Source organism: Aspergillus aculeatus (assembly GCF_001890905.1).
Source record: "Aspergillus aculeatus ATCC 16872 unplaced genomic scaffold ASPACscaffold_2, whole genome shotgun sequence".
Taxonomy (NCBI): domain Eukaryota; kingdom Fungi; phylum Ascomycota; class Eurotiomycetes; order Eurotiales; family Aspergillaceae; genus Aspergillus; species Aspergillus aculeatus.
Window position 1 is genome coordinate 1,333,642 of NW_017962977.1, and position 24,639 is coordinate 1,358,280.

The 24,639-nt window shown below is 53.3% G+C and overlaps 7 protein-coding genes and 1 non-coding gene across 8 annotated transcripts; 5 read left to right on the top strand and 3 right to left on the bottom strand.

The window, feature by feature from the left end:
• Positions 1-3,445: 3,445 nt before the first annotated feature.
• On the top strand, positions 3,446-5,232 carry ASPACDRAFT_39356 (putative C2H2 transcription factor (Con7); the record flags this gene model as incomplete). The annotated part of the gene is made up of 3 exons (XM_020200577.1): positions 3,446-4,135; positions 4,347-4,527; positions 4,880-5,232. 3 exons carry the CDS (start codon positions 3,446-3,448, stop codon positions 5,230-5,232), a joined length of 1,224 nt encoding a protein of 407 aa, XP_020060076.1.
• Positions 5,233-7,502: 2,270 nt separating this feature from the next.
• On the top strand, positions 7,503-10,752 carry ASPACDRAFT_111732 (pentatricopeptide repeat-containing protein). The gene is made up of 2 exons (XM_020195583.1): positions 7,503-8,625; positions 8,750-10,752. Exons 1-2 carry the CDS (start codon positions 7,981-7,983, stop codon positions 10,520-10,522), a joined length of 2,418 nt encoding a protein of 805 aa, XP_020060077.1. The 5' UTR covers positions 7,503-7,980; the 3' UTR covers positions 10,523-10,752.
• A 419-nt stretch (positions 10,753-11,171) lies between these two features.
• ASPACDRAFT_75274 (Yip1 domain protein) lies at positions 11,172-12,627 on the top strand. Its single transcript, XM_020204406.1, has 4 exons — positions 11,172-11,269; positions 11,386-11,827; positions 11,931-12,083; positions 12,144-12,627. The coding sequence occupies exons 1-4, from the start codon at positions 11,179-11,181 to the stop codon at positions 12,391-12,393; spliced, it is 936 nt and encodes a 311-aa protein (XP_020060078.1). The 5' UTR covers positions 11,172-11,178; the 3' UTR covers positions 12,394-12,627.
• Positions 12,628-13,354: 727 nt separating this feature from the next.
• Positions 13,355-15,470, top strand: ASPACDRAFT_75275 (uncharacterized protein). Its single transcript, XM_020204407.1, has 6 exons — positions 13,355-13,558; positions 13,636-13,671; positions 13,736-14,232; positions 14,287-14,794; positions 14,844-15,151; positions 15,207-15,470. Exons 1-6 carry the CDS (start codon positions 13,522-13,524, stop codon positions 15,270-15,272), a joined length of 1,452 nt encoding a protein of 483 aa, XP_020060079.1. The 5' UTR covers positions 13,355-13,521; the 3' UTR covers positions 15,273-15,470.
• A 218-nt stretch (positions 15,471-15,688) lies between these two features.
• Positions 15,689-17,317, top strand: ASPACDRAFT_39360 (uncharacterized protein; the record flags this gene model as incomplete). The annotated part of the gene is made up of 1 exon (XM_020200578.1): positions 15,689-17,317. The coding sequence occupies one exon, from the start codon at positions 15,689-15,691 to the stop codon at positions 17,315-17,317; it is 1,629 nt and encodes a 542-aa protein (XP_020060080.1).
• ASPACDRAFT_75276 (glycoside hydrolase family 76 protein) lies at positions 17,146-19,088 on the bottom strand. The gene is made up of 4 exons (XM_020204408.1): positions 18,960-19,088; positions 18,651-18,898; positions 18,133-18,588; positions 17,146-18,080 (listed from the first exon to the last, which is right to left on the bottom strand). The coding sequence occupies exons 1-4, from the start codon at positions 19,057-19,059 to the stop codon at positions 17,478-17,480; spliced, it is 1,407 nt and encodes a 468-aa protein (XP_020060081.1). The 5' UTR covers positions 19,060-19,088; the 3' UTR covers positions 17,146-17,477.
• A 989-nt stretch (positions 19,089-20,077) lies between these two features.
• On the bottom strand, positions 20,078-20,149 carry ASPACDRAFT_t57. The gene has a single exon. It is a non-coding gene; the product is annotated as a tRNA-Arg (tRNA).
• Positions 20,150-20,934: 785 nt separating this feature from the next.
• On the bottom strand, positions 20,935-23,256 carry ASPACDRAFT_22969 (Zn(II)2Cys6 transcription factor; the record flags this gene model as incomplete). Its single annotated transcript, XM_020199159.1, has 3 exons — positions 20,935-21,208; positions 21,259-22,055; positions 22,117-23,256. The coding sequence occupies 3 exons, from the start codon at positions 23,254-23,256 to the stop codon at positions 20,935-20,937; spliced, it is 2,211 nt and encodes a 736-aa protein (XP_020060082.1).
• Between the last annotated feature and the right edge of the window lie 1,383 nt (positions 23,257-24,639).

Here is a 24,639-nt window from a genome sequence, read left to right on the forward strand (position 1 = left end):
ATTGTCCAATTGACAAGCGATAGGAGGTGGTTACCATCAGAAAACGGGGCCCACCAAACGACGTGCTTCCCATTGGTACTGCTACGGCCATACTTCGGTTGGAGGTCTGGTTCCCCCCTGAAGTCGGCCGTACCGCAAGTCCGCGACAGCTGACCGGCGCAACCTTTGGATTCATCATCTGAACAATAAAAGTAATGGGGGTTGGTGTTGGTGAATGGTCAAGTAACATTCCCACTTTTCCTCCCAGTTCATCCCCCTCCATATCTGGTCTCTAACCCAAAGTTTGCTTATATCCGAGGAGCCATCGCCGGCATCACCCGCCGCCGTCTTTGCACCGTTTCTGGACTGTCAATCAAGTGCTATTGTTAGCATTGAGAGTACTATGAGTACTGTACCATTATCCACGATTAAGTGCAATGTTTTTTTTTTTTTTTTCTGAATGAATTCATTCCCATAATATTTCTATCTCTGCGTGATGATTAATTACCTCATGCCACTCAATCTTGTCCCCCCTCTACCATCGCCTGGACCTGTCTTGTGTGTTTGGCCGAAGCTCGTTAAAATACAGTAACATTATTGTCGAGCCTCTCTCTCTCTCGCACTTCTCTCCCTCTCTGCTACGGACCCTGCACGCGGTACTCGCTTCGTCCCCCCTCCTCCGGGCTGCACTACTACACCCACTCTTCCCCTAGTCGTCGAGGCTTTTACCTAGACCGTTCAAGCCGTTCCTCGGGCACGCCAACCCTAGCTCCATCTTCGCCTGTCCACTAAATAGATTACCTACCCACGCAGCCCGGACGTTGACCAACGATCTTGGGTGAGTATCCACGGGCGCAGAGCACGCTAGGTTCACGACAGCCTCCCTGCGGCCAGGACTCGACACGCGCACCGTCCGTCCCGAATCGCGGGTAGACTATCCAAGCTCTAAAACCCCTATCAACATTAATCCTCGACTAGACCACGTACCCTAAGTTTATTTTGAACCTCATATCTACATTGAATGTATCTTTGGATAACGCTTCCACGCCACAACAGATTCACCGGTGGGGTTGATTTGATAGAGAAAGGTAAGAAAGAGATCACAGACCAGAGATGAATGCCACAAGTAAAAAAAAAGAAAAGAAAAAGAAACGAGGACCGAAAAAAAAACCAGTGAAAGTGTCGTCGATTTCTCCTGTTCCTTGATTTCGCCACAAATTTCGGCGGAGTCTGCCGCTGCCGCTCAAGAGGAAAAAGGACGGGAAATTGACAGACAGAGAGGAGTGGTAAGTTAGGGACAAAAGAGCAGGGAAAGGTAAAGAGAAGCAGAAGGCACATTCAGACAAGGAAAGCTTAGCCGGGGTTACGAGGAGTGACCATCAGCTGTCCTATCTATCTATCTATCTACCTATCTACCTACCTACCTACCACCACCACATCCTCCTCCGGAATATCATCGATGAGCAATTGAGGGGAAGGGGGGGGGGCCAAAGAGAGGAGCCGGTAGGCCAAACAAAAGCGAGTGAGAGAGGGGTACTAAAAAAAAAGAATAAAAATGAAAAAGAAATGAATGAATAGCATCGCTCGCATCCATCCAACAGAGTAACCATTTGAAAGAGAAATTATTACAAGCAACTTGGTTAACCACAACCACCAGTGACTCTTTTTGGGGTCCTGATAAAAATCCACGTAAAGGAAAAGGAGTGGGTCGGACTACTTTACTGGCAACGGACCCGTCACCACAAAGCGGCAGCACTCCGCTCCTGGAGCAAGACAAAGGACAAATAAGAGTTAATCCTCCGGGCGGCCCCTCAGTATGGGTAACAAAGATATTACCATACCTGTATCGGTACCCTTACTAGTGGATTTCCGCTTACATACCCGCTTTCCACTAGTAATTACCTTTCTCTCTCTCTCTCTCTCTCTCCCCCTCTCTCCCTCTCCCGTCGACTATGATTCCCTTTCTAAAGTTTCTCTCCCTTATTTTTTTTCTCTAATATTTTTTTTATTTCTAACGTCTGTTCTCCCCAGGCTAATTCCCCCAATCCCACCCCTTTCCCCTTTTGAAAACCTTTGCCTCCAACTCCGTTTCATTACTAAAGAGCGTAAAAAGATTACGGGCCCACGCGCTCCACCATACCCTCGGATCCCACGAGGTGTTTTGCTCTCAGGCGGTTTTCCTCCTGCCGAATAACCTCTTTGCTTCGTCCTCTCCGAAGCCTTTTAGGCCGCTTCTTCTGCCCAGGTTTTTCTTTTCCGGGTCGAGTCGAACCATTTCCCACACCCCTCCTCCCACTTAGTTACCTTCCCCCCCCTTCCCCTCCTCAAGGCCCCCCTCTCCTCCCCTCTTCTCTATCCGTCTTGATTTTAGGGTGACTTGTGCGACTGGCGTTGCCACCAAGCTAGATCGAGACATCGGCTCCTGCGCTATCACGCATTTGCGCTGGTGGAAATTTATTTGATCGTGTCTCCATTCTCGTTCGTCCTGGCCGAACAGACTATTTTGGCCCTGACCTGGCTGTTTTCTAAACCCTCTATATTCCCCTCTCCCCAAAGCTTGCCCGAGCGCAGACAGGACCGTCCCTTTCAATCCTCCCGCCGGTTCCTCGTGCTGCTGTGCTTACCGCCACCTGCAAGCCCATTCTCCGTCACCCTAACACGGCGACTAAGGCAATTAAGCATCACGATCCAGCAGTACCATCAACTTCCCTAAAGACAATACTCTTTTCTCTCTCTCTCCCCTACCTTTCTACCTTTCTACCTTTATCGGAACTCGATTATTATTTTCTTTTTTCTTTTTCTTCCCTTGAATCACAACCCCCCTGTCCGTATCAAATTCACTTTCCATTTCCCTTTTATCTCAGCCTTTCGGGAGTGTGCAATTATACGCGACCATTATTACGCGTCGATCCTTTTCCAACCGATTCCCTACAACTGCCTCGATTCCGTTTGATCACAACACAACCGGTTGGATTGTTACAATTCAGTCAACTCCTCCCAGAGTCATCTAATAGTACGTTCCAACATATTGCCGACCTTCAGTGGAAGGGACAGAAAAAACCCCCAGAAAAACAAAAAAAAAAGAAGAAGAAGACGACGACGAAGACGAAAAGGAGCAGGAACAGACCGAGAAAGAGAAGCCGTCATTGCGCAAGATCTGGTCTGGTCGTCAAGATCTCCTCGGGACCAGTCTGGCACACACCCTCTCTCTCTCTCTCTCCTCTCCTCCCCTGTCCCTCAATTTATTACCTCTCGGCCTAATCTTCTCTTTCTTACCATTTATTTCCCTCTATTTGTCTCTCCTCCCGATTTTTGTCCAATCTTGTTTTGTTTGCAAGCCACAAAGCTCATTGTGTCCATCTCGACGCGTCTGCACAGGCACGCGAGGCTTTTTTTTTTCTCTTTTAGTTCGGAGGAATCGTTCAGGGATATCTTGGTCCGGTAGTTGCGACCAAATTTGTATTATATGGACAACAGACCTGCTTCGGAGTACGCGCAGTCAGGTTCGCACTTTCCATATCCACTGTCTGCCGCGACTCATCATTCTGAACTCCCCGCTGCAGACCAGGCTTCTGCTGCTGCCACTGCTCAATACACTCCCCAACCGGAGGTTCGCCCGACTCCCCAGTACACGCCTCAACCCGAGGTCCGCCCCGCCGCCAACATCTCTTCATCCAACACACCTCAGTCGGACTACGGTCTGAACCAACCCGCCGCCGCGCGCTCCCCTGCCTATCCCGAATACCTCGCCCGCCCACCTCAGTACCATCACGCCCCCAATACCCAGGCCGGTGGTGCGGCAGGTATGGCTCAAGCAACAAGTCCGTCCATGACCACCCTCAATAATGGGCAACACCATGACCCACGCAATCATCACACGAACGTGAAGTCTGACGCAGACGTTCCTATAGATCCCTCAATCGCGGCCTCTAGCCCCACCTATCCTCCTCCTTACTCGCCTTATCAGCCGCAGGGCCATGACATGGCTCAATACCAGGGTCACCCCCCTCCTCCCCCTCCTCAGATGTATGGGCGTCCGGAATGGTCGCATGGTTATGGACACAATCAACACGGTCTTCCTGGACCATATAACGCTCCTGCCACAACGGTTGGTCCCGCCTCCCCTGCTGCGACCGCAGGGCCGCGCCCTGGCCAGGTATGTTTTTGATGATTTTGGCGTCTGTTTCCTAAGGCTTGCGCACTTGCGTGGAACGGATGTCTTGGATGCCCTCCCGCGTTATCGGGTTTGCGGCGAAAAAGAGAACTATCCGGCCTTTGGGGGTGTGGGAAGCGGGCGCGCTATTTCATCTGTTTTCATGATGTTTTTGATCAGAAGCTCATTCGGTTGTTTTTCTCTCTCTTTCTAGGTATACTCATTCGTTCCCATTCCCGGCGCGCAACAACACAAACGCCCTCGCCGGCGATATGAGGAGATTGAGCGTATGTACAAGTGCGGTTGGAATGGATGTGAGAAGGCCTACGGTACTCTCAATCACTTGAATGCGCACGTGACGATGCAATCGCATGGTGCGAAGCGTACACCTGAGGGTGAGTTGGTGTCTCTTTCGTGTCTTTTTGTTTTGTTCTTTATTCTATGCGCTCTTTCGCAGTCTTGGGGAGAGTCGCAGAGGCGTTGTTTTGGTTAGTTCGCAAATATCTTGATTGGGCTAGTGCGGGTGGCACGCGCTAGTCGTGTTACACTACGTTAGCGCCGCGGATCGCAGTAGCGTGACAAGCCGGCGCGGAGGTTAAGCGTGTCTAGCCTCTCTGCCCACCATGGCATGTCTCTATGCTTTCCCCTTGCGGTGGTTCCCGTTGATACTTGACTTGTTTCTCCCCAACCCTTCTTCATGTCTTATTGCCCGGCCACACTTTGCTGACATTTACCTCCCTGAAACAGAATTCAAGGAAATTCGCAAGGAATGGAAAGCTCGGAAGAAGGAGGAAGAGGCTCAGCGCAAGGCCGCTGAGGAGCGCGAGCGTGCCGCCGCCCAAGCTGCTCAGTCCAACCCAGTGGATGCGCCCAACCCTGCGGATCCCGCCCAGGGTGGCCAACCGCCAGCGTACCCCGGCGGTGTTCGGCCTCAACTCCCTCCGATCGGATACCAACCTGCTGATGGCCAGGTGCCCGGGCAGTACGGAGCGGCTGCTGGTGGCATGGTTTACCAGGGTAATGGGCAGATGGCTTACCCTCCCAATTACCCTCACTCCCCCTATGGGCAAGCGGGCCAAGTGTACCAGCCACGTAAGTAGTCATCACCATCGTTATGTTTTGCATTATCAGGACCGGAGGTCATGAGGAGTCATGAGAGACCGCGACAGAAAGAGAGAAAAAAAAAAAACACAACATCATCATGATTAAAAAAGAGATTTACGACCATCATACCCGAATGACTCGGTGACTCTTGACTCTCCGAGGAAAAATCCGCCGCAGGAGGAGGTCTGTGGGTCTTTTGCTCTACAAGGTCTGTAGCTGATCGATGATGGCTTCACAGAAACCCAATCGACCAGCTACCCGCAATAGATGTTCAACTTCCCTTACTTGACCCAGGTTGCATATTCTAATACAATATCTCCTAATCCCGTATCGCCATCCCGGATCTAATCCTTCTTTAAGTTCTTTCGCACATGATACCATTTCCAGGCCTTGATTGCTCCAGTCAAACAAGAGCAGCCCTGCGACTTACGTTCCTGTTCCAGTTATGTTGTTTTTGAATTAGATCGCATGAGAAACCAAAAAAGGAGATTGTCTAATTGAGGGGTTCGTTGTCTCATGTTCCCTGAGCGAATACCGGTTATGGGAATGTGGTTTGGGATATCTGGCGGGGTTTTCTGCACTATCTGAGCTGTATCTTTTTTCTTATTTTTACCCCTGTGAATTATGCGCCTCATTGTCTCTATACGGCTTTCTCCTTTTATGTTGTATGTGGCTTATTGCTGTGATGCCTGATCTTCAGCTTTTATGTTCCTGCAGTTTCTGTGTCCATTTCGCTTCGACCAGCCTTTATGTTACCCTGGGTGTTGGTCCCCGATTCTGTGCAAAATTCATATTCATACCCTTTTCCCTCTTGGTCATGACCTAATGGTCAAAGTCTTGCAGCCATTCATTGAGTTTGCTACATCCTCCTTCATATTTTACCAATGATCTCCTGATTCTGGTGAATCCAGCAGGACCTGGTATCAATGACACCTACTTGCTCATGTGCCTATTGATAGTGGTGGCTTCATTGCCGGCCCAAATCTCTTGTAATCACAACATTGGCCATCTTGGTCACATGCGTGGGATAGATAGCGAGCGACGCTCCAGGCAAGACTAGGCGAGAAATCAACGATCATCATTTCTGCATGTATTTCATAGTTCCTGTGTTAGTGGGATTTCGGTTGGCACTATGAAGCAGGCAACGTGCGACTACTATGAGTAGCGTGGTGCGACTACAGTACTTGTGCCGTAGGGCGAGTCACTAGCCCTGTCGTACAGGATCAAGAAAGATGTGGGCTACTGTAGGTCCCGGGTTGACTTGTTCAATGCGGAAAGCATATACAGGATCTACTGCCCGCATGGTTCGGATCTTAAGAGTTAACCCCGGGATTTGGAAAAGAGACGAATGGGGGTGAAGAGATTTAGGCGCGGTCTTGTCTTGATGCGGGCCGGGTGATTTAGTTCCAGAGGGGCGCTGAAACAACCTTTAATTTACTTATATGCGTAGTAGTCTTTGGGAGAGGGGGGGGGGAGGGGGGCAGCCTAGATGTTGAGCTAAGCTTAGGAGGGGGGATTTAAGGGTTCCTGGATGAGATCCGAATCGAAGGTTTTTGTTTTTTGGTCGACTAGTTAGCGGCAGTCTCCGAGCGTGGGAATGGTTCAGGTTGGGATTGGGAAGAGCTTAAGCCTTACTAGTGCACCCTCGCTCAGTACTAGCGAGTACCTGAGCCCTCCGTTCCAAGTTACTAGATGCTTACATACTTTAGTACACGGCCCTTCCCTCTTCCCCCCTCCCCTCCCCGGAGCGGCGCGCGGAAAGGAATCGGGAGGGGGTGGAAATGTCTGAGCGCCCGAAGGCCCCAGAGCCTATCGGGCGGAAACTGCTGCCTGAGGTTTACTTAGTGAGTTAGTGCGTACCGCCGCATAGTACTAGGTAGTACTAAAATGACCCTAACAGGAAAAGACTATTTTTCTGAAATAGTAAAAAAGCCTTTTAAGTCTCCTAAATAGTTAGACTAATGCAGATTCAGTAACGCTAGAGCATTCTTACTATCGGGACTAAACCCACTGTGGTATTGCAACGGGCTGCTGCTGGCGCCCGCTGCGGCGCGGTCTACTGGGTAGCGACTACGACTAGGAGGGAAATGGCTCCATACTTGCATTCATGCCTCAGGCATTAACATGGGCATGACCAGGCAGGACCTCTCGGAAAAGGAGTAACATACCACTTCTGGAGTGACTGGCAATCTAACCTCTTCAGGACTAGCTGGGCTCAAATCAATCCGAGATTCAGAACACCGCGGAGTTTGCGGTCCAGATACCGGAGCTCGTTGCTGCACCCAACGCTCTTCCTTTTCTGTCTTGTTGTACTTATGAAATTCCTTGAGATCGAAAAGTCTGTTATTATCTCCAGGAGCTGTCGTTTTTCAATAGACTGAACGCCATTTTCTTGTTTCTTTCGTTGTTCGGGTGAAGAGAAAAAAGAAAGCAATAGATATCTCCAACTTTTGCCTCATCTCCGCAATTTTTTTTTTCGCGCCGCGTCTCCGGCCTTCACCTCACCACTTCAGCCTCCCATTACACACGGAATCCTCTGGGGAACTATTGCCACCGTCACTGCTGGGCTAATCTGAAGTCGACTCAAACCTATAACGTCCGGTTTCCAACGCTTCGAGGATTAGACGAAAATCCGAATCTAACCCTCTTTCCCGACCCTACCTCCATGCTGGTGCACTGAAATCACAAAGCCAAAAGCTCCACCGATGCGCTTTCTACAAGCGAATTCTGCTACTAGACGAAGCATGGCGATGAGACTTCCACTCAGTGCGCAATGCGCTCGAGCTGCCGCCCGGAACAGCAAAACCACCACCACCGTCGGCAGCAATCACGCCTACACCACCCTCTCCTCAGCCGCCAGCACCAGCACCAGCACCAGCACCAGAAACACTGAATCCCTTCGGCGAGCCATTCTTCCCACCTCGCAACAACAGAAGTCGCACCAAAGCCCCACATCGACACCCGTGAGCTGGAGCAGGGCCGCCTCCTCTGATGCAGTGGTCCGGAAATACTGGAATGGCTTCCTGGAGCTCCAGCCGAAGCCGAACCAACCCGCGGCCGTCTCCAAGAAGAACAAGGAGCTGCAGGAGTTGCTGCTCAAGGTCGCGGAGGTCGGTACCTCGCCCAGGCTCCGGATGCAGGAGGCCTCGCTGCTGGGCGACAGACATACGCAGAAACAGGTGGAGATGGAGCTGAAGTGGCTGCCGGACCCGAAGCGGCTGGCGGAGCGGGTAGGTCGTCTGCTGCAGGCGAGGGAGATCATCATGGCGGCGGCGCTGGTGCGCGCGGCGCAGAAGGAAGGACGGGAGTGCATGGTGGCGTGGAATCATATCTTTGAGTATTGCATGAAACAGGGGGCGACCATGGCGGCGTATAAGTTCTACACGGATGTAAGTTGTGCTTCCCCCTTTCAGTCTCTTTCTACGGTGTCTTGCGACGGTTAGATCTCTGCTTTGCGGGTCTTGGTGTGAAGGTGGATGATGGGCTTTCGCTGATTGTTGCAATTTTGCGCAGATGAAAAAACGTGGACGCAGACCCAACTCCCACACCTATACGATCATGATGAATGGGTTCAGTATCTATAATCCGCGGGAGAAGGCGAAGAATGTGGACGCCGCGATGCGTGTATATCGGTCTATTGAGGAGAACCCGGACGTGGAGCGGGACATCATCCACAGCAATGCTATGCTCAAAGTTTGCTGGCTCCAGGAAGACATGGATACCTTGTGGCGGGTTGCGGGAGATCTCCCCGAGGAAGGGCCCGGATCACCCAACGCTCACACTTACACGATCATTCTGCGCGCTATTCAGAGTCGCCTGGAGCGTAGCACGCAGGATATTCCCTCCAAACATGTCCGCCCGCACTGCGAGAAGAGAAAGACGGCCATCACTGAAGGCAAGCGGGTTTGGGCTGATGTTGTTTACCGCTGGAAGAAAGGCCAGCTTCAGCTCGATAACCACCTGGTCCATTCGATGGCTGAGCTGCTCTTGAATGCGTTCAGCGACTACAATTGCTGGGAGGTGCTGGCTCTGTACAACCAGACGGCGGGACTGCCCATTTTCGCCAACAAGCCCTCGCCGGAGAAGGAATACGAAGATAAGTGGGCAAACAAGCGGCATGGGAAGCGTCGTGACGGGCCGGATGCCGACTATTTGCCCTTTGTGAACCACAACAACGAGCCGATCGAAACCGAGGCTACTAAGGAATCGGAATCGGAAATCGTGGAGGAGGAGGAGCAGGAGCAGGAGCAGGAGAACTTCGATCACTTGTTCGATCCTGTAAACGGTGCCACCGGCTCTTCAGCCCCAGCCCTGATTACCCTCGGTAACCGAGAGATTGACGTGGTGCTGGAGGCTTGCCTAACCATGGTGCAAGGAATGCGACCTGGCAAACAGTACTGGGAATACCTGACGCGCGAGGGCCACGCGGATCTGATCAAGCCTGATGCGGCTGCGATTCACCAATACCTACGTCTTCTCCGCTACAGCCGATCGACCCGGGAAGCCATCGCGGTGATCCGCGACCAGATGGTGCCCGCTGGGATCACCGATCCCAAAACCTTCCACATTGCAATGAGTGTCTGCCGGCGCGATACCCGCAATGGAAACATCTTGCGACTGGCCGATGAGATGCTCGATATCATGGAGGGTGCGCTCGTCCTTCCGGAGCCGCGTGCTCTGGTGGGTTACCTCGATCTCGTCCAGTCTCTGAAGGAGAATCCTCAGCTTCTGCTGTCGTTGCTCGGCTTGGAGGGTGCCTGGAAGGCTCGGGCGAGCAACTTCCAGGACAAGGGCCGGAGCTTGTACGTGGGGTTACAGCTGCACGCCGTCAAGAAACTGTTCCCCCATCTCATGAAATTGGACGAAGCCACGTTACCGTACCTCCCGAAGACGGAGGAGTATGATACTGCGGACCTCCCTCCGCCTCACAACCGCGACTCGACGTTCGGGCTCTATGGCTCGAAAATCGCCCAGGCGATGAACGAAACAGGGAGAGTGATTGACGAGCTGGTACAGCGGCACAGAAACAAGAACTTCTTGAGTAAAGAACTCCTTGCGGATCTGCAGGAGAAGCGAAGCATGCTCAAGAAATACTCCCATGCCCGGATCAACAGGCATATTCGAGATATTCGCGTGGATGCGACTGCCAGCCAGGTCGAAGCATTTGACCAGAAGCTGGAGAAGCAGCAGCAGAAGCAGGAGAAGCAGGAGAAGCAGGAGAAGCAGGAGAAGCCGCAGGCGGAGGTGGAAGAAAAGACAGAGGTAGCCGATGCGAAGGCGGATTAGTCTCGGCACTGTATAGAACCATCATCACCTCTCCCAACATGTACTTTTGTCATCTATAGCATTTCCAGGGCGTTGGTATATAGGTCTTGTTTGTTTGTACAACAACATACTTCTTTCTCTTCTGTTTAGATGATCGGTGGTATACAAGAGGCAGTTGTTCGGTGTAAATAAAAGTACCAAAGTCCATTTCGACATCATGATGATCAGTCTTGTTCATCGGAGAATTATTTTATTGCATTGATAGATTGATAGATTGATAGACTGATAGCGAGACCATCGCATCGGACAGGAAGGGTTTCCGCCTGCCGCTTTCAGCCCGTGGTGTGCGTACGTAATGGAATGAATGCCACTCTAGCCTCTCCTCCATCCGTCACAACAACCGGCCCGAAGAGCAATCATTCCATTCCCATTTCACTCAATCCGAGCTCTACTCTTGTTCCTGCTCGCCATCTCTTTTCTCTCTGGGTACAGCCGGACTGTCCAGGTGATCCTCCGGCAACTTTACGAACGTGCAGTGAATTGCTGTGATTATCCTACTCTTTCTCTCTCTATTGTCCTCGGATTTGGTTCCTGAGCTTTCCCTCTCGGAGCCCATAACGACTCCCCCCCGTTGTTTGGAGCTTACGATATACCATCCCCCCCCTACTTTGCTAGCCATGGCCAGCGCACAACAACCCCTCTACTCCCACGGGGATCTCCACGATGATGAATCCATTTTGGATGACGACATGATCGAGTCCGACGAGGGTGAGTTTGCAGTAAACACGGTGGTCCGGGGACGTCCTTGGTAGGGGCATTCAACAGCTAACTCCGAGCGCGCGCGCGTGATTCTTTCGCGCATCGCGCATTTTTGAAACCATTAGCAATCGAAGCCGATGATCCCCTCCATGATACTACCGACCGGACCCCGCTTCGCGGCAACATCCAAGGCGAAGCATCTAGCAGCTCACGCGGCGGCGGCGGCGGCGGCGGCGGCGGCGGCAGCAGCAACTTCGCGGGGAATTACCTCACTTCATCAATTCCCGGCGAGGACCGTCGCGCAACCCAGAGTACCATCGATGAAACTGTGTGGGAGACCCTCTCGCGGGACCTGCGCGCCGTGTGGGAGAAGATGCGGCAGGTGCTGTGGCCCAAGTACTTGATGGGCGGCATGTTGCAGCGGGGTGGAGGCGGGTTGGCAGCGGCGGAACGGGGTGAAGCCAGTGGCTTTGGTGGCGGCGTTCGCAATCTGGTGGGCAGGTGGCCGGATGCTGATGTCGTGTTGCAGGGGGGTATGAGTGAGGGGTTGAGGGATTGGGATCTTTGGTATGTTCTTTTTCTCTTATCCGGCTTCAGTGTCCTCTTGCGCTACAGGAAAGCTTGGGGTGGTTTTTAACTACGATACTGATGTTCTTAAATCGGATGGTAGGGGACCTCTGATTTTCTGCCTGCTGCTGAGTATGTTTCTGTCGATGCGCGCCAAGGGAGATCAGTCGTCTTTGGTGTTCTCCGGGGTGTTCTCGATTGTGTGGATTGGTGAGGCGGTGGTGACGTTGCAGATTAAGTTGCTGGGTGGCAACATGTGAGTTTTCCTGTCTCCTCTTGGGTGTCATGTGCTAACGGGGTGTTTTCGTCGATCTAGCTCCTTCTTCCAGTCGGTCTGTATTATTGGATACACATTGTTCCCGTTGGTCATCGCGGCTCTGCTCAGTGCGCTGGGTCTGCCGACCATTGCGCGCATACCGGTCTACTTGGTGCTGGTGGCGTGGTCGTTGGCGGCGGGCGTGAGTATCCTAGGCGGATCGGGAGTGGTGCGCAACCGAGTCGGGATTGCAGTTTATCCATTGTTTGTGTTCTATGTGGCTATCGGATGTCTCTGCTTCATCAGTTGAGAGGGCGCATGCGGACTTAAAAACTGGGTGAGGTGGTGGGAGTGTGGTGCTGAGCAAGGGAGGAACTATAGCTAGGCATAGAGGAAGAGGGAGGTGGATGTCGGGGGGTTGTGTTGTCGTTTCCAGTCGAGGCCGACCATTGAACGGACTGTTCTGTGTTGTTCCATAGTAGCGTTTTCTATCTGAAAAATGTTTGCAGCCAATCTGTCATTTTGCGAATAGGACATTAATCCCAATAGTCTTGATGATAGGAGTAGTGGCAGTTGGTTTACATGGGCGGAGGGGAAGCGAGCGGTGACGGGAGGGAAGTCGACGGGGCCGGGACCGGGGAGGGCGCCAACACAACAACAGCCCGGGCCATCTCATCTTCCAACTTGTCGTCCTCCTCACCCGCTCGCACCTCGCTTGCTTGCCCGTCCTCGACACCGCTGGCTGTCGCTCTCTTTTTCTCTCTCTTTCTATACATTACCCCCTTGGGTGTTCGTTTCAGTCTCAACTGAACTCAGCTACCATCATTGCCGGTAGCTCCTCAGCCCCGTCTCGCCCAGGATCCTTCAACCTACTCTCTATCCACGGAACGAGCAGCTTTCGGGCGATCGTGAGCCGGCTCTGACGTCTAATCCACCCTCAACAGCCTCCGCGCAAACCCAGAACCCCCCTTAACACTCCCCCTACGAGGTTCGATCTCTAGGTAAGTCGTTGGTGGCTCTTCCCCCGCCTATGGAGAGCGACGATCACATCAGGAGTTTCCCCTCCATTCCTTCCTACCTACACCCGCAGCCCAGAAATGCTGCGGGCAGAGAGCCAGTCGTCTCTTTCCCGCAAGCAGACCCAGATAAGCCTCGGCCCTTCTCCTAGGCCGATCGAATTTGGGTTTTGCTGGCCCCGGCGTGCTTCAGCTTGTTTTAATTTGTTCGCTTTGCGGGAAGCTAACGTCGAGTTTGCTTGTGGCTCAGACAGTACAGAATCTGCGTTTGTTTACGGTCCGGTTTCTGTCCACCACGTCACCACCCGCCAATCGTCCTAATCCAAGTATCCGACACACACACACATACACACGCTGAGGCTGTGTCAACTCCCCGCGCGCTTGCTACAATTTAAACACAAGATTTTCTACCTCGATCGAAGATGGCGCCGGAGCAGCAGCATGCTGGTGGGGCACAAGGTACATACTCCCAGCATATTCGACCTTGGTTTCCATATTGTGTGTTTATCCTGACAAGAGATTTTTCTTGCGTGTAGTAGAGGAAGTCCCCCAGCCCTCGATAACCGCTCAGGGTAGGTTCCTAGCCGGTTCAAATATAGTACCCGCCCGCGAACGACCACTAATTCTCCTCTTCAGTCGCGGACGACTCCCAAGCATCGGATAACGACGGCGGAGAGCGCCCCGTTCGCAACAAGCTCAAGGAAACATCCATCACCTCGGTATCCAAGGCCGACGACGACGCCGGCCCGCAGGAGGGGGAGACCAGTCGAGCTAGCAGCCGAGGCCGGAAACGGTCTTTCGATGAGGATCAACCCGATAAGATGGAAGAGGACTCGGGTCATCGACGGAAGAGATCGCGCGACTCGAATACAGAGGAGGGGGAGGAGGATGAGAGCAATGTCGCCACCGTCGACGCGCCGTCGCAGTCAACGGAGGACCTCTCACGCAAGATCCTGAGTCCGAAGAAGAAGCGGAGTCGCGACCAGCTGGATAAGGACGAGGCCAAGCCGGCGGAAACCACGGAACCCGTCGATCAGTCCACTACCGAGAAGGAGGTTGCGACGGAAAAGTCGGCTGCAGAGGGAGAACCTGAGAAGAAAAGACACCGGGATGATTCACAGGAGCGGGAGAGAGTAGGTGTTTCATGAAAGGTTGTGTTCCTTTTACATCCACTAATCCGTCTGCAGGCCTCAATCCCTAGCGGATTTGCCAACACTTCGGCCGTGTCACCTTTCGGGGTCTTGGGTGCAAGCAAGCAAGAGTCCTCCGACCCCAGCGAAGTCAAATCATCTTCGGCCTTTGCGGCGTCTAGCATGGCGGCGTTCGCCAAGTCGGAACAATCGCCTTTCGGCACCTTGGGTAGTTCGACTTCCTCCTCTATCTTCAAATCGTCGACGTCTTCAGACTCCAGTAAGCCCGCTGCTACCGGGTTTGCAGCTGCAGCCGGTGGGTCCGGCTTCGCTTCCCTGGGATCTGGTTTCGCGGGATTCAGTGGTGGCTTTGGATCTGCAGCACCTAAGAGTGCGCTTACGAGTTTCGCTTCTCCGGCGGCGCCCAGTGTGCTAGGCAGCTCGAAGCCTAGCGCTTTTGGTCAGCCGGAAGAAGAGGAGAAGGAGGGAGAAGCAGAGGAGGCCGATGCCGGCCCTGCCGAGTTCGAGCAGGACAAGACGGACGAGCGGTTCTTCGAGAGACCCAGTAAGTTCAATCCATGGAGTAGGTGGTCCCTGAGTTGACGTTTGTCTAGTCGAAACCGGCGAGGAGAATGAAAAGACGTACTTCTCGTGCAAAGCGAAACTGTTCCAATTCAGCAATAAGGAGTGGAAGGAGCGCGGCATTGGCACATTCAAAGTCAACGTACGGCTGACGGACGGGGTGGAAGATAAGAAAGCGGCCCGGATGATCATGCGTGCCGACGGCGTGTTGCGGGTGATGCTGAACACGCCCATTTTCAAGGGGATGACGGTCGGCGATGCAAAGGGCCAGGCGCCCAAGTCGAAGCAGATCCATCTTGCCAGTTTGGAGGAGGGCCGATCGGTTCCGCTCCTGTTGCGGGTGAGTATCCTTCCACGAAGTGACCAAAGGGAGCATGTGCTAATGGAGTGTGTAGACGGGAAGCGAGGAACTGGCGAACGAGCTGTACAATGTGGTGAAGGACTTGCAATCGCATCAGTGAGAGTCTTTGGGGCCCGCGGTTGAAGTGGGGATCTCGTCGGCATTCTGGAGACGGGAGAATTGGATTTATACTACTGGCTGGGTCTATACATGCTTTGGGATGGGGAGGATTATTGATTGCCTCACACACATGCATATCTGGAGGGTAACAGACCCTGTCTGTGTGGGTAGGTAGGAGTTAAAGACTTTGAATACCGTGAATAATGCATCTCCTATGTTACTTGACTGTGACTGTTATCAGGACCGGGGGGCCAATCAGGCCGTTGCACGAAATTAACTACTCGGACGGAAACTACGTAATGCTTGGTAGTGCAGTTTGTTGACGACAGCCAACCTTGAACCCTGTTTTGATTTCTTCTCCCCATTCTTTGTGTCGGTTTGTCGTGGATTGCTTAAATCGAAAAGAAAGTATTCACAATGCCCCGTCGGGATATTTTTGGGCCGGAGCATTTATGCCTCCATCACCACCCCAATGGCCATGGCCATGGCCATGGCGATCATCATCATCATCATCTCCACCTCCACCTCACCCACGCCACCGGCGCAATCCCCTTTCTCAACCCAACTCATGCCGCGTACCGAACCACCACCTCTTCCTCATCTTCATCCTTGTCCTCAACCAGCGCAACCCACCCCCAAATCTACCGCCTCTGGCGCTCCCGCGACACGCGCAAAGGTCGCCACGCCCTCCGCATCACCGCCAGTAGCGCACCACCCATCAGCCCCCGAGACCAAGAGCAAGAGCAAGAACAAGCCGAACCAAAGCCGCCGCGCCTAATAACAACAGCGCATCCCCAAGCCATCCTCCGCACCCTCAAAAGCATGCTCACCACCTTCCCCTACTGGGACCTCTCGTACCTCGTCGCCGTCACCTTCACCCTCGGCTCCGCCATCTGGATCGTCAACGCGTTCTTCGTGTGGCTGCCGCTGCAGCTGCCCGGTACAGTGTTCCCGGGGGAGGAGGCCGCGGGCGGCGGGTGGACGGCGTTCGTGGGGGCGGCGGTGTTCGAGGTGGGGAGTTGGGGGTTGGTGGTGGAGGCTTTGGTTTCGGGTCGTCCTGGGGATCACGGGGATCACGGGGATCATGGGGAGGACCAGGACCATGACCATGGGGATTTGGGAATGGGGATGGGGTGGTGTTGGGGGTGGGATGTTTCCTCTTTGGACCCTGCGGATCCTTCGGATTCTTCGGGGCTGGGGGTGTCTTTAGGGTTCGAGGAGAAGGGGATGGGCAAGGAGCAGAGTGACGGGGGTACCGGGACTACTGGGGGTACTGCTCAGCAAGGACAGCCCCCACGAGGATCAGATACGAATGCGAACGCGAACGCGAACAAGATCCCCGGGACGGGTACGGGTACGGGCACAGGCACAGGCACAGGCACAGGCAGTCTGATCCTCCGCCCCAGTACGGAAACCTGTATATGTCATCATTCGAATCGGAAGTCACTGTTGTCATCGTCGTCGTCGTTGGGTGGGAAAAATGCCGCTACTGCCGCCACTGCCCTGACTGGTTTCTCTGCGGGAGCTGCTGCTGCTGCCGCTGCTGCAGATACATCCGCCTCCCGCCCCCAACGCACTTCCAAAAAGGTCAATCACTACCTCCACGACCTCGGCTTCCTGGCCTCCCTCGCCCAGCTCGTCGGCGCCACCATCTTCTGGATCGCGGGCTTCACCGGCCTCCCCGGCATCATCGGGCATATGAGCCTCCCCCTGACGGACGGGGTGTACTGGGTACCCCAGGTCGTGGGCGGGGTGTGCTTCGTCGTCAGCGGCGGGCTGTTCACGCTCGAGACGCAGGAGCGGTGGGATCGGCCCGCGTGGCGGGTGCTGGGGTGGCATATCGGGGTCTGGAATCTGGTGGGCGGGGTCGGGTTCACCCTGTGCGGCGTGTTCGGGCTGGTGGGGATGCAGTATCAGGCGTGTCTGGCGACCTTCTGGGGGTCGTGGGCATTTCTCTGGGCGTCAGGGTTGCAGTGGTATGAGAGTTTGGAGAAGTGGCCGGTGGAAATGGAGAAACACCACCACCATCATAACCATCACGTGTGAATGGGTGAATTTCGACTATACAACTCAATTGGCTTCTATAGGGGGATCTTGGAAGAATATGCTGGGAAAGAAACAGAGACACAAAACAATGTGGTATACAGACCACCCAATCAGGAACCGTAACTCCCTGGAAACAAACACAACACAACAAAAAGAAAGACTATTGTGTCTTGATTAGCCAACCCACACAACCAATCGCACCACTTCCCAACATGATTGTCAGAATCCACGCGCCTGCGCGATCTGCCGTCGTGATGGGCTTCGATTCTGACGGGTTCTTCTCGTCGGCGCTCGTGTCAATGTGGTGCTCCGTGGCGTTGGGATTGGTGTCAATCGTCTGCGGCGACTGACTGGCCAGCAGCATCAGCTGTGAAGTGACGCCGCCCAGTGCACTCATCTGGACTTCAAGTCCCAGCGAGCCGTCCCACGAGGGTTGGTACCAGCGCACGCCGCATAAGTTGCTCATCCCATCGGCCGTACCTGAGCACTGCAAGCCGATGGCCTCAACGGACCCTGCGAGCTTGGGGGCAATAAGATCCCTCTTGGACGGCACCAGGATTGCCGTGAACGCCAGCCACATGGCGACGTAACCCTTGAAGCAGAGCTGGTTGCGGTCGCACGATAAGATCGGTTCGCACGCCACCTCGGATAGAACCGAACCGTTGCCGTAATTAGTGCTGCTAAACTGGGTCGGGAAGAACTTCGCAAAGGTTGAATCGAGCAGGCGGCTGACGCGCTCCTCCCATACAGCGCTTCCATTGGTCTAACACACATATTAGCAAAATCTCTCTAATTGTCGCCCGGACAATACGTACGTAGTTGTACATGAAGGCCGCCCCCGATAGATACGTCCCGTAGTTGTAAGTCCACTGGTTGTTACCCGCGTCTTTGCAGTCGGCCTCATTGGAGGTCGAATCGGCAATGTTCCAGATCGTAAGGTTTGTGTTCAGCAGTGGGGTCGTCGAGGACCAGTCCCAGATCTTCTCCGCCCATTCGGCGTACGTTTCATTCTTGGTGAAGCGGGCCAGTCGCGCCGACAGCTCGAACAGGCCTCCGTTCGAGATGGCGTTCTTCATGGTGTACCCCGCTTGGTACGGCCAGACCTGCCACCGCATGCCTCCGTTGCAGGTCTCGTTATCCCAGCGATTGACCTGCATGTTGAACACGGCGCGTGCAAGCGAGGTCCACGACGGTTTGCCATCACGCTCGGGTAGGCCAGCCTCGGAAGCAGTGATTGCCGCCAAACCCCAGAACATTTGATCATCGTTACCCTGTGTTTATTCAGTCCCGCTCTGTCCAAGGAAACCAACACGTCAGAAAGCGAGGATCATACCAGCCACTGACTGTAATTGGCGGAGAAGAAGTCGTAGTTCTCGCCAGCCTGGAACATCAGGTCATGCGAGACGACCGAGTTGTAGGTATCGACGCCCGACGCCTGCCAGAATTGGATGAGGGTCATGAACATGCTGCCGGCAATGTACCAGGTGTCGGTGAGCTTTCCGGGTATGCCTTCGGTTTGATTTTGTTGGTAGAAGGTCATCATGGGGTCGGCGATGGCCGTGCCGGCAGTCGCGAGGGAGTCTACAAAGCATTGCGGGATGAGCGGGACAATTGCGGTCGATTCAGGGTTCGGGGTACCTACCAGCATCGTTCACTTGGATGTTTAGATCGGCCTGAGCTAGGCCACTGGCCAGACACAGCCAGATTGGAAGCTGTTGAAGGTAGCGCGATAGGGCAGGCATGGTGGGCGGGGCGTGTGTATGTCGCCTCGGGGTAAATGTGGAGGAATGTTCAGAGAGGAGGAAGGGGACGGACGACAGCGACAGCAGCAGCAGCGGCGGCGGCGGCGGCAACGACAGCAGCAGCAGGCAACCATCAGGGAAGAAAAAGCAGGTTTGCTCGACTCAGGGGGGTGGGTTGTTGGACGGACTGAGACGCCAAGGGTGCCAAGGGAGGCATTGGCACGACCGGCCAAGAGTTGTATTTATGGAACATCCAGCGAGGGGGATTGGCATTGGTATTGGCATTATGGGGGGGTGGAAAGATGCCAGATGGGCAGAAAGAATGACATGTAACCAGTGACCACCGAGAAGGAAGGGACTGGAGGAGGGAAGTGGAAAGTGGATGGCCAGCTGCTTGCTATTCAGGGACTGGACCCTGTCGGTGGCAGTCCCTGGTTTTCCCCGGATCTGGAGATCAGTCGGTAGTCAGTACGGAGTACTGACTCGGGCTTGCTGGCCTGAAACCCTTCCAAAATAGCCCTGAATGTCTGACAGCCGCCCTCGGATCACAGGGCGATCTGCGATCTGCGTAATTGGTCCGAGCTGCGAGACCATTGACTCCCGTGTTGCATTGTGTTAGGGGGAATGAGTGAGGGAATGATCCGAAGATGACTTGTGATTGAAGATAGAATAATCGGTAAGTTGGGAGGCAGCAGCAAACGATAAGAGGATCGACGGCTAAAGAACGCCCGCTTCCTGCTTGCCGTTTCCAGTTAGCCAGATAAATTGCTCCTCCCAGCTTGGACAATCGCTAGATTGACAGTTAGCAATTGGCAATTGATGTCATTGCATACCGACAAAGGAGGAAGAGGCACGGTATGGCTTAAATCGACGAGGCTTGAAGAGGAGGGAAGACTGAATAGACAGATATCAACAAAATCAATCGAACCGAGAAAGCCATACACATAAGAGAGAGGAAGGAGACTCCAAGAGTACTCGTGCATGCAGCATCCACGGAAAAAGAAATGCCAAAAAGATTCGACCGGGACGCGACTCGAACGCGCAACCTTTTGTGCCGAAAACAAACGCGCTACCATTGCGCCACCCGGCCTGTTTCTATGACTAACTACGTAAGAGCTTGCATCATATATTACTCATAACTAGCTCATAAGCCACGCAAAGGCAACATCGGTTTCATCTTCGTCATATTATGTTGCTGTCATCTCGACAACAGAGGCCGAAATTGGGCAAGTGGTCATATAGGACTATGTATAATAGTGCTCTCTTTCGCCAGAAGGCAAGCGTTACCATATGTGCATACGTATAGATATACGAATGTCAGATACACCGTGCAAACTTTGTGTGCATTACTCATCCTCCGCCAAGAAATATTTACGTGTCACCAACTGAGTGCGATGTATGGCATGCAATGCTTTAGCCAGCAGTCATATCACCGCCTGAGCAGAGCAAAGGACATACCCCATATGTACTATCGTATCTAGTATATACAGTGACCGCCGCGGGAACTCTGCAAGTCCGCACCGGTTTTGGCTTCACCTCCACGAACAGCCTCGCACATCCCCACTATCAGCCCCCCCTCCCCGGCCTCGTGTACAAAGCTGGGTATCCAAGAAGCAAAATTATATATAAATCGAGACGAGGCAGGGGAGCAGGACGTGGGTCGGATGACAGAGGTATCCCAACTCAGCAGGTCGATCAGCCAGCCCACGCTCGAGGGCTGTTATGAGATGGGGTTGGGAAGAAGGAGGGCTAGACACATCTCGCGCTGTTCGCTCAATCACGCCCTCAGTCGCTCGACGTTCCCCGCCTTATTTATTATCCCGAGCCGATCTATATTATGATCGTGATATAGCGTTATAACGGACTAGCATCGATTCATGTGGGCCGTGCATCTGCCGCATGGGGAACCGAAACCGGACTATTATCACTCTCCGTATCATCTAGGCTGATATTCCAGAACAACGCTTTCATGTCGCGCACATCCTCCCGGAAGTGATCGCGAGGATGCGTGATGCGCTCTTCAGTCATTGCGCGGACCTCGCGAATGAGGTCTGGATAATTCTCGTCATTGGGAAGCCACCAGCGGTCAATTTCCGGCAGTTGCCAGATTGCCGCCATTGCTGATCGGAATCGGGCTGCCACAACATAGCTTAAATTGCGTCAGCACCATAACAATACCCATTGCTCGAGATCACTCACCCCTGTTGTTCCAGTGAGGCGAATTTCCGCCGCGCCCACATGATATATTTCTCCTGCTTGGGGAGGAACATAGCCGCCATGCCAATGCTGTTTTTAAACGCCATAATTGCACCGTTCTCCTTGCCTGGCCAACGATCGACCGACTCCATTAATCGACATTGTTCCAAGGAAAGTTCCTCCAACTCGGTGATTGACGTTTGACGTAGGGCCAGGAACGACTGATATTTAAACATGGCCTTGGTGGACAAGTAATCAATCCACACAACGTTGACCTCCCACAGAGGGCCACAATGCATGCCGCCCGGTACATATGGATCCACAACATCGTCCTCAGTCAATGGTACACGATGAGGATAATCCCGAACAGTGTACTCGGAATCCTGGAATTGGACCAGAATGCTCCGCATTCGTTCCAAAGTCTGTCCCAGTAGTTCATTTTGCACAATGAACTCGTCGATTGGGATCATGCCACGTGATAGTTTGGCATACAAGGAAGCCATCTCTAGTCCAAACCGACGATTGATTGACATGGCCCAAGCCAGTTGCTTGTCCACATTGCCTGGGTCGTTTGCCGCCTGCTGAGCGTCATATTCTTCTCTCGAAACATACCATTCCCGGCTCAAGACCGCTTCGTTACCCGCCAGGATCCCCGCCACTACGTCAAAGCGTGCATACCAAAGAAAAATATGTTGGTGGAGCTCGTTCATGTTGATTGAATCAGGTGTCAAGAGTTCTCGCATCAAGGCATGGGCCGCCTGATGATGGTCAATTAAGTTGACCCAGTCTCCAATGAATTCCTACACATAGAATGAGCATGACGCACTGTGAGAAAATAATTATCACAAATACGAGTCATACCTCGAAGGTGGTAAGCACTAGGACGGTGGCTAACGTGGCCTCATTGTGTGGCTCCCCTGAGCTGAGGGATTTTCGTAAAAGCTTCAAGGCAGTATTATAGTATTTCAGAAACGAATAAAGTCGACCAGTCCCAGTCTGCACGCAATGATGGTACGCCGAGAATCCGACAACGGCGTACAGAAGCGGTTCGTATTGCAACGCCAACTCGATTATCATATGTCGGACAAAGATATCATTACTTGGCCGGAGGAAATAATGTCGATATGTGATAAAGTCGCAATGGTAGCGAACGTAGAAACGCAGGTCATCGGGGATATGAGCCAGAGCCAACAGACCGGTTGCTGACTCCAGTGGATAAACCCCCAGACTGGCCGACCGGACGCTGAGAGACTCGACGTGCGAAGAGGTCTCCGTAGAGGGAGAAGGGGATGCGCTAGTCTCGGTACGCAAGGGAGTGGCGTCCAAGGTGACGGAGGAGGAGTTCCCTTTTCGGCGCCTTAACGACTGAGCACTTTGTTTCTTGGACACATTGGCTTTGGGTCGCGCTGCTACCGTCGGGGTTTGAGTTAATGTGGGAGACAGATGCGCACTGGACCCCACGCTGTTCGCATCTTCCTCCTCTTCGTCTGCTATGATCTCTAATGCACGCACGTCCTCCGATTCCCGGGGACTGGTCGATCCCTCTGCTGCGCGAGCCTGGCTGCTGCGCGCCTTGGAGGTGCCACGGGCGCCAGCAGACTTGGACGCGCCCGAAGTGTTGGTAGAAGGATAGACACAGTCACGGTTCCCTTTCCGACATCTGTCACAGATAGGGCGAGTTTCATCGCACTTTATACGGCGGGATCGACAAGTGAAACACCCGCTGCGGGTACGCTTGTGCTTCTTCGGATCGGGGGTGGGTTGCATCAATGACTGCGGTTTGGGGGCAGCCGACGGATAGGAAGCGGCGGAAAGCGGCGGTTGAGGTTGCGCTGCGGGATTATGCCAATATGCGACGCTCTCTGGGTAGTGGTTGGTGCCCAGGATTGAATAGGCCGCGAGGGGATTATGCTGGTGATGCGACTGGGCCTCTGCGAACGAGACAGATCCAGGAATATAGCCCGTCATGGTGGTCTGAGAGGGGGGGTATGATGAGGCCATGTCGGTCTTAGCATCGAAGTAGACAAACAGGTCGGCGTCACTGGAGCTGGCATTAGCTGTACAAGCTCAGCTCCAAGCCTATGGACGAATATAGCGAGTATAATAGATCCGCATAGCCGTTGATAATTCGATCAGAAGCCTAGGTTGATTGCTTTCTTGGTTGGTGGCTGGCGGAACCAAGAGGTACAGCAGCGGAGGGCCGGGGCGGGGGGAAGCGACAGAAGAAAGAGGTAAATGAATCAATCAAGGTGCTCGTAAGGATTAACAAGGTATATAGAGCACGCGATCGAATAACAAGGAAGAATATACAGCACAATAGAGGGGAGAGAAAGAGAGGGAATGAGGGGATTCAGATGATGAATGGATGGATGCCACTTGGGAACGAGAGACAAGAGTGTGAGTGAGAATCGGGAAGCGGAGAGAAGATGGGATGGGCTGGATGGAGGGATGGATGGGTTGAATGGAGGGAACGGCCGGATGGGGTAAGTTGCCTGTCTAGTGTCTAGCCCACTGGCAGGTCCTTCTCTCTGCCTCTGTCGGACGGAACCTGGAAGCTTCTTCTACTACTTCTTTTGTATTATTCTCTCTCTAACAAGGGGGAGGGGATTAATAAAAAAAATCAAAAGTCCAAAAATTACTCAAGAAGAGCCACTCGCCACTAACCACCACCACCAGAGCCAGCCCATCTTCCAGCTAAAGTCATTGAGACGAACAGAACCAAGATCAAACAAAAAAACAGAAAAGGGACGGAGATGATGATGACAAGGACAACCCGAATCTACCGGGCCCCAGTCAGACCTGCCAAAGACTGTCACACTAAATCAGATAGACTTTGAGACAGTCCCCTGACGATGGGAACATTCCAGTCAGCTTTACTTGTTTCTGCTGGCTCTCCGGCGCTAGAACTCCCTGGACCGCACCTTATTCTATCTCACTCAACATCTCCGATCTCCGAGGATGTTAAAATGAGGTATTAGGCTACTTACTCATGGGGTGAAAGGGCTGACTCGAGTCTGTTGCAGCGTGCCTCTCCTCTTTTCGATAGCCTGGCCGGCGAGTGGGCCATTCTAGATCGGACAATGATCGTCACTCCTATCTCTTGTGGCCAGTCGACGGCAGGTGTTCTGGTTTGAAAAATCTCGGACTGAGCTTCTCTCAGATGGACTTCCAGTCTCAGTACCCATCGGATGATCCTTCAGAAGTCCCGATAGGTCATTGTTCATTGTCTACTCCGTATTACGATCCGATTTCCCGCTACGGCAAGGATGGAGACCGAGACCTTTCCTCTCGGGGACCATTTTAGGAATAACCATGGATATGATTATCCTCCAGGAGATTGCAGATCCCCACCGGCAGTCACGGCGTCCTCAAGGGGGTCCCCAG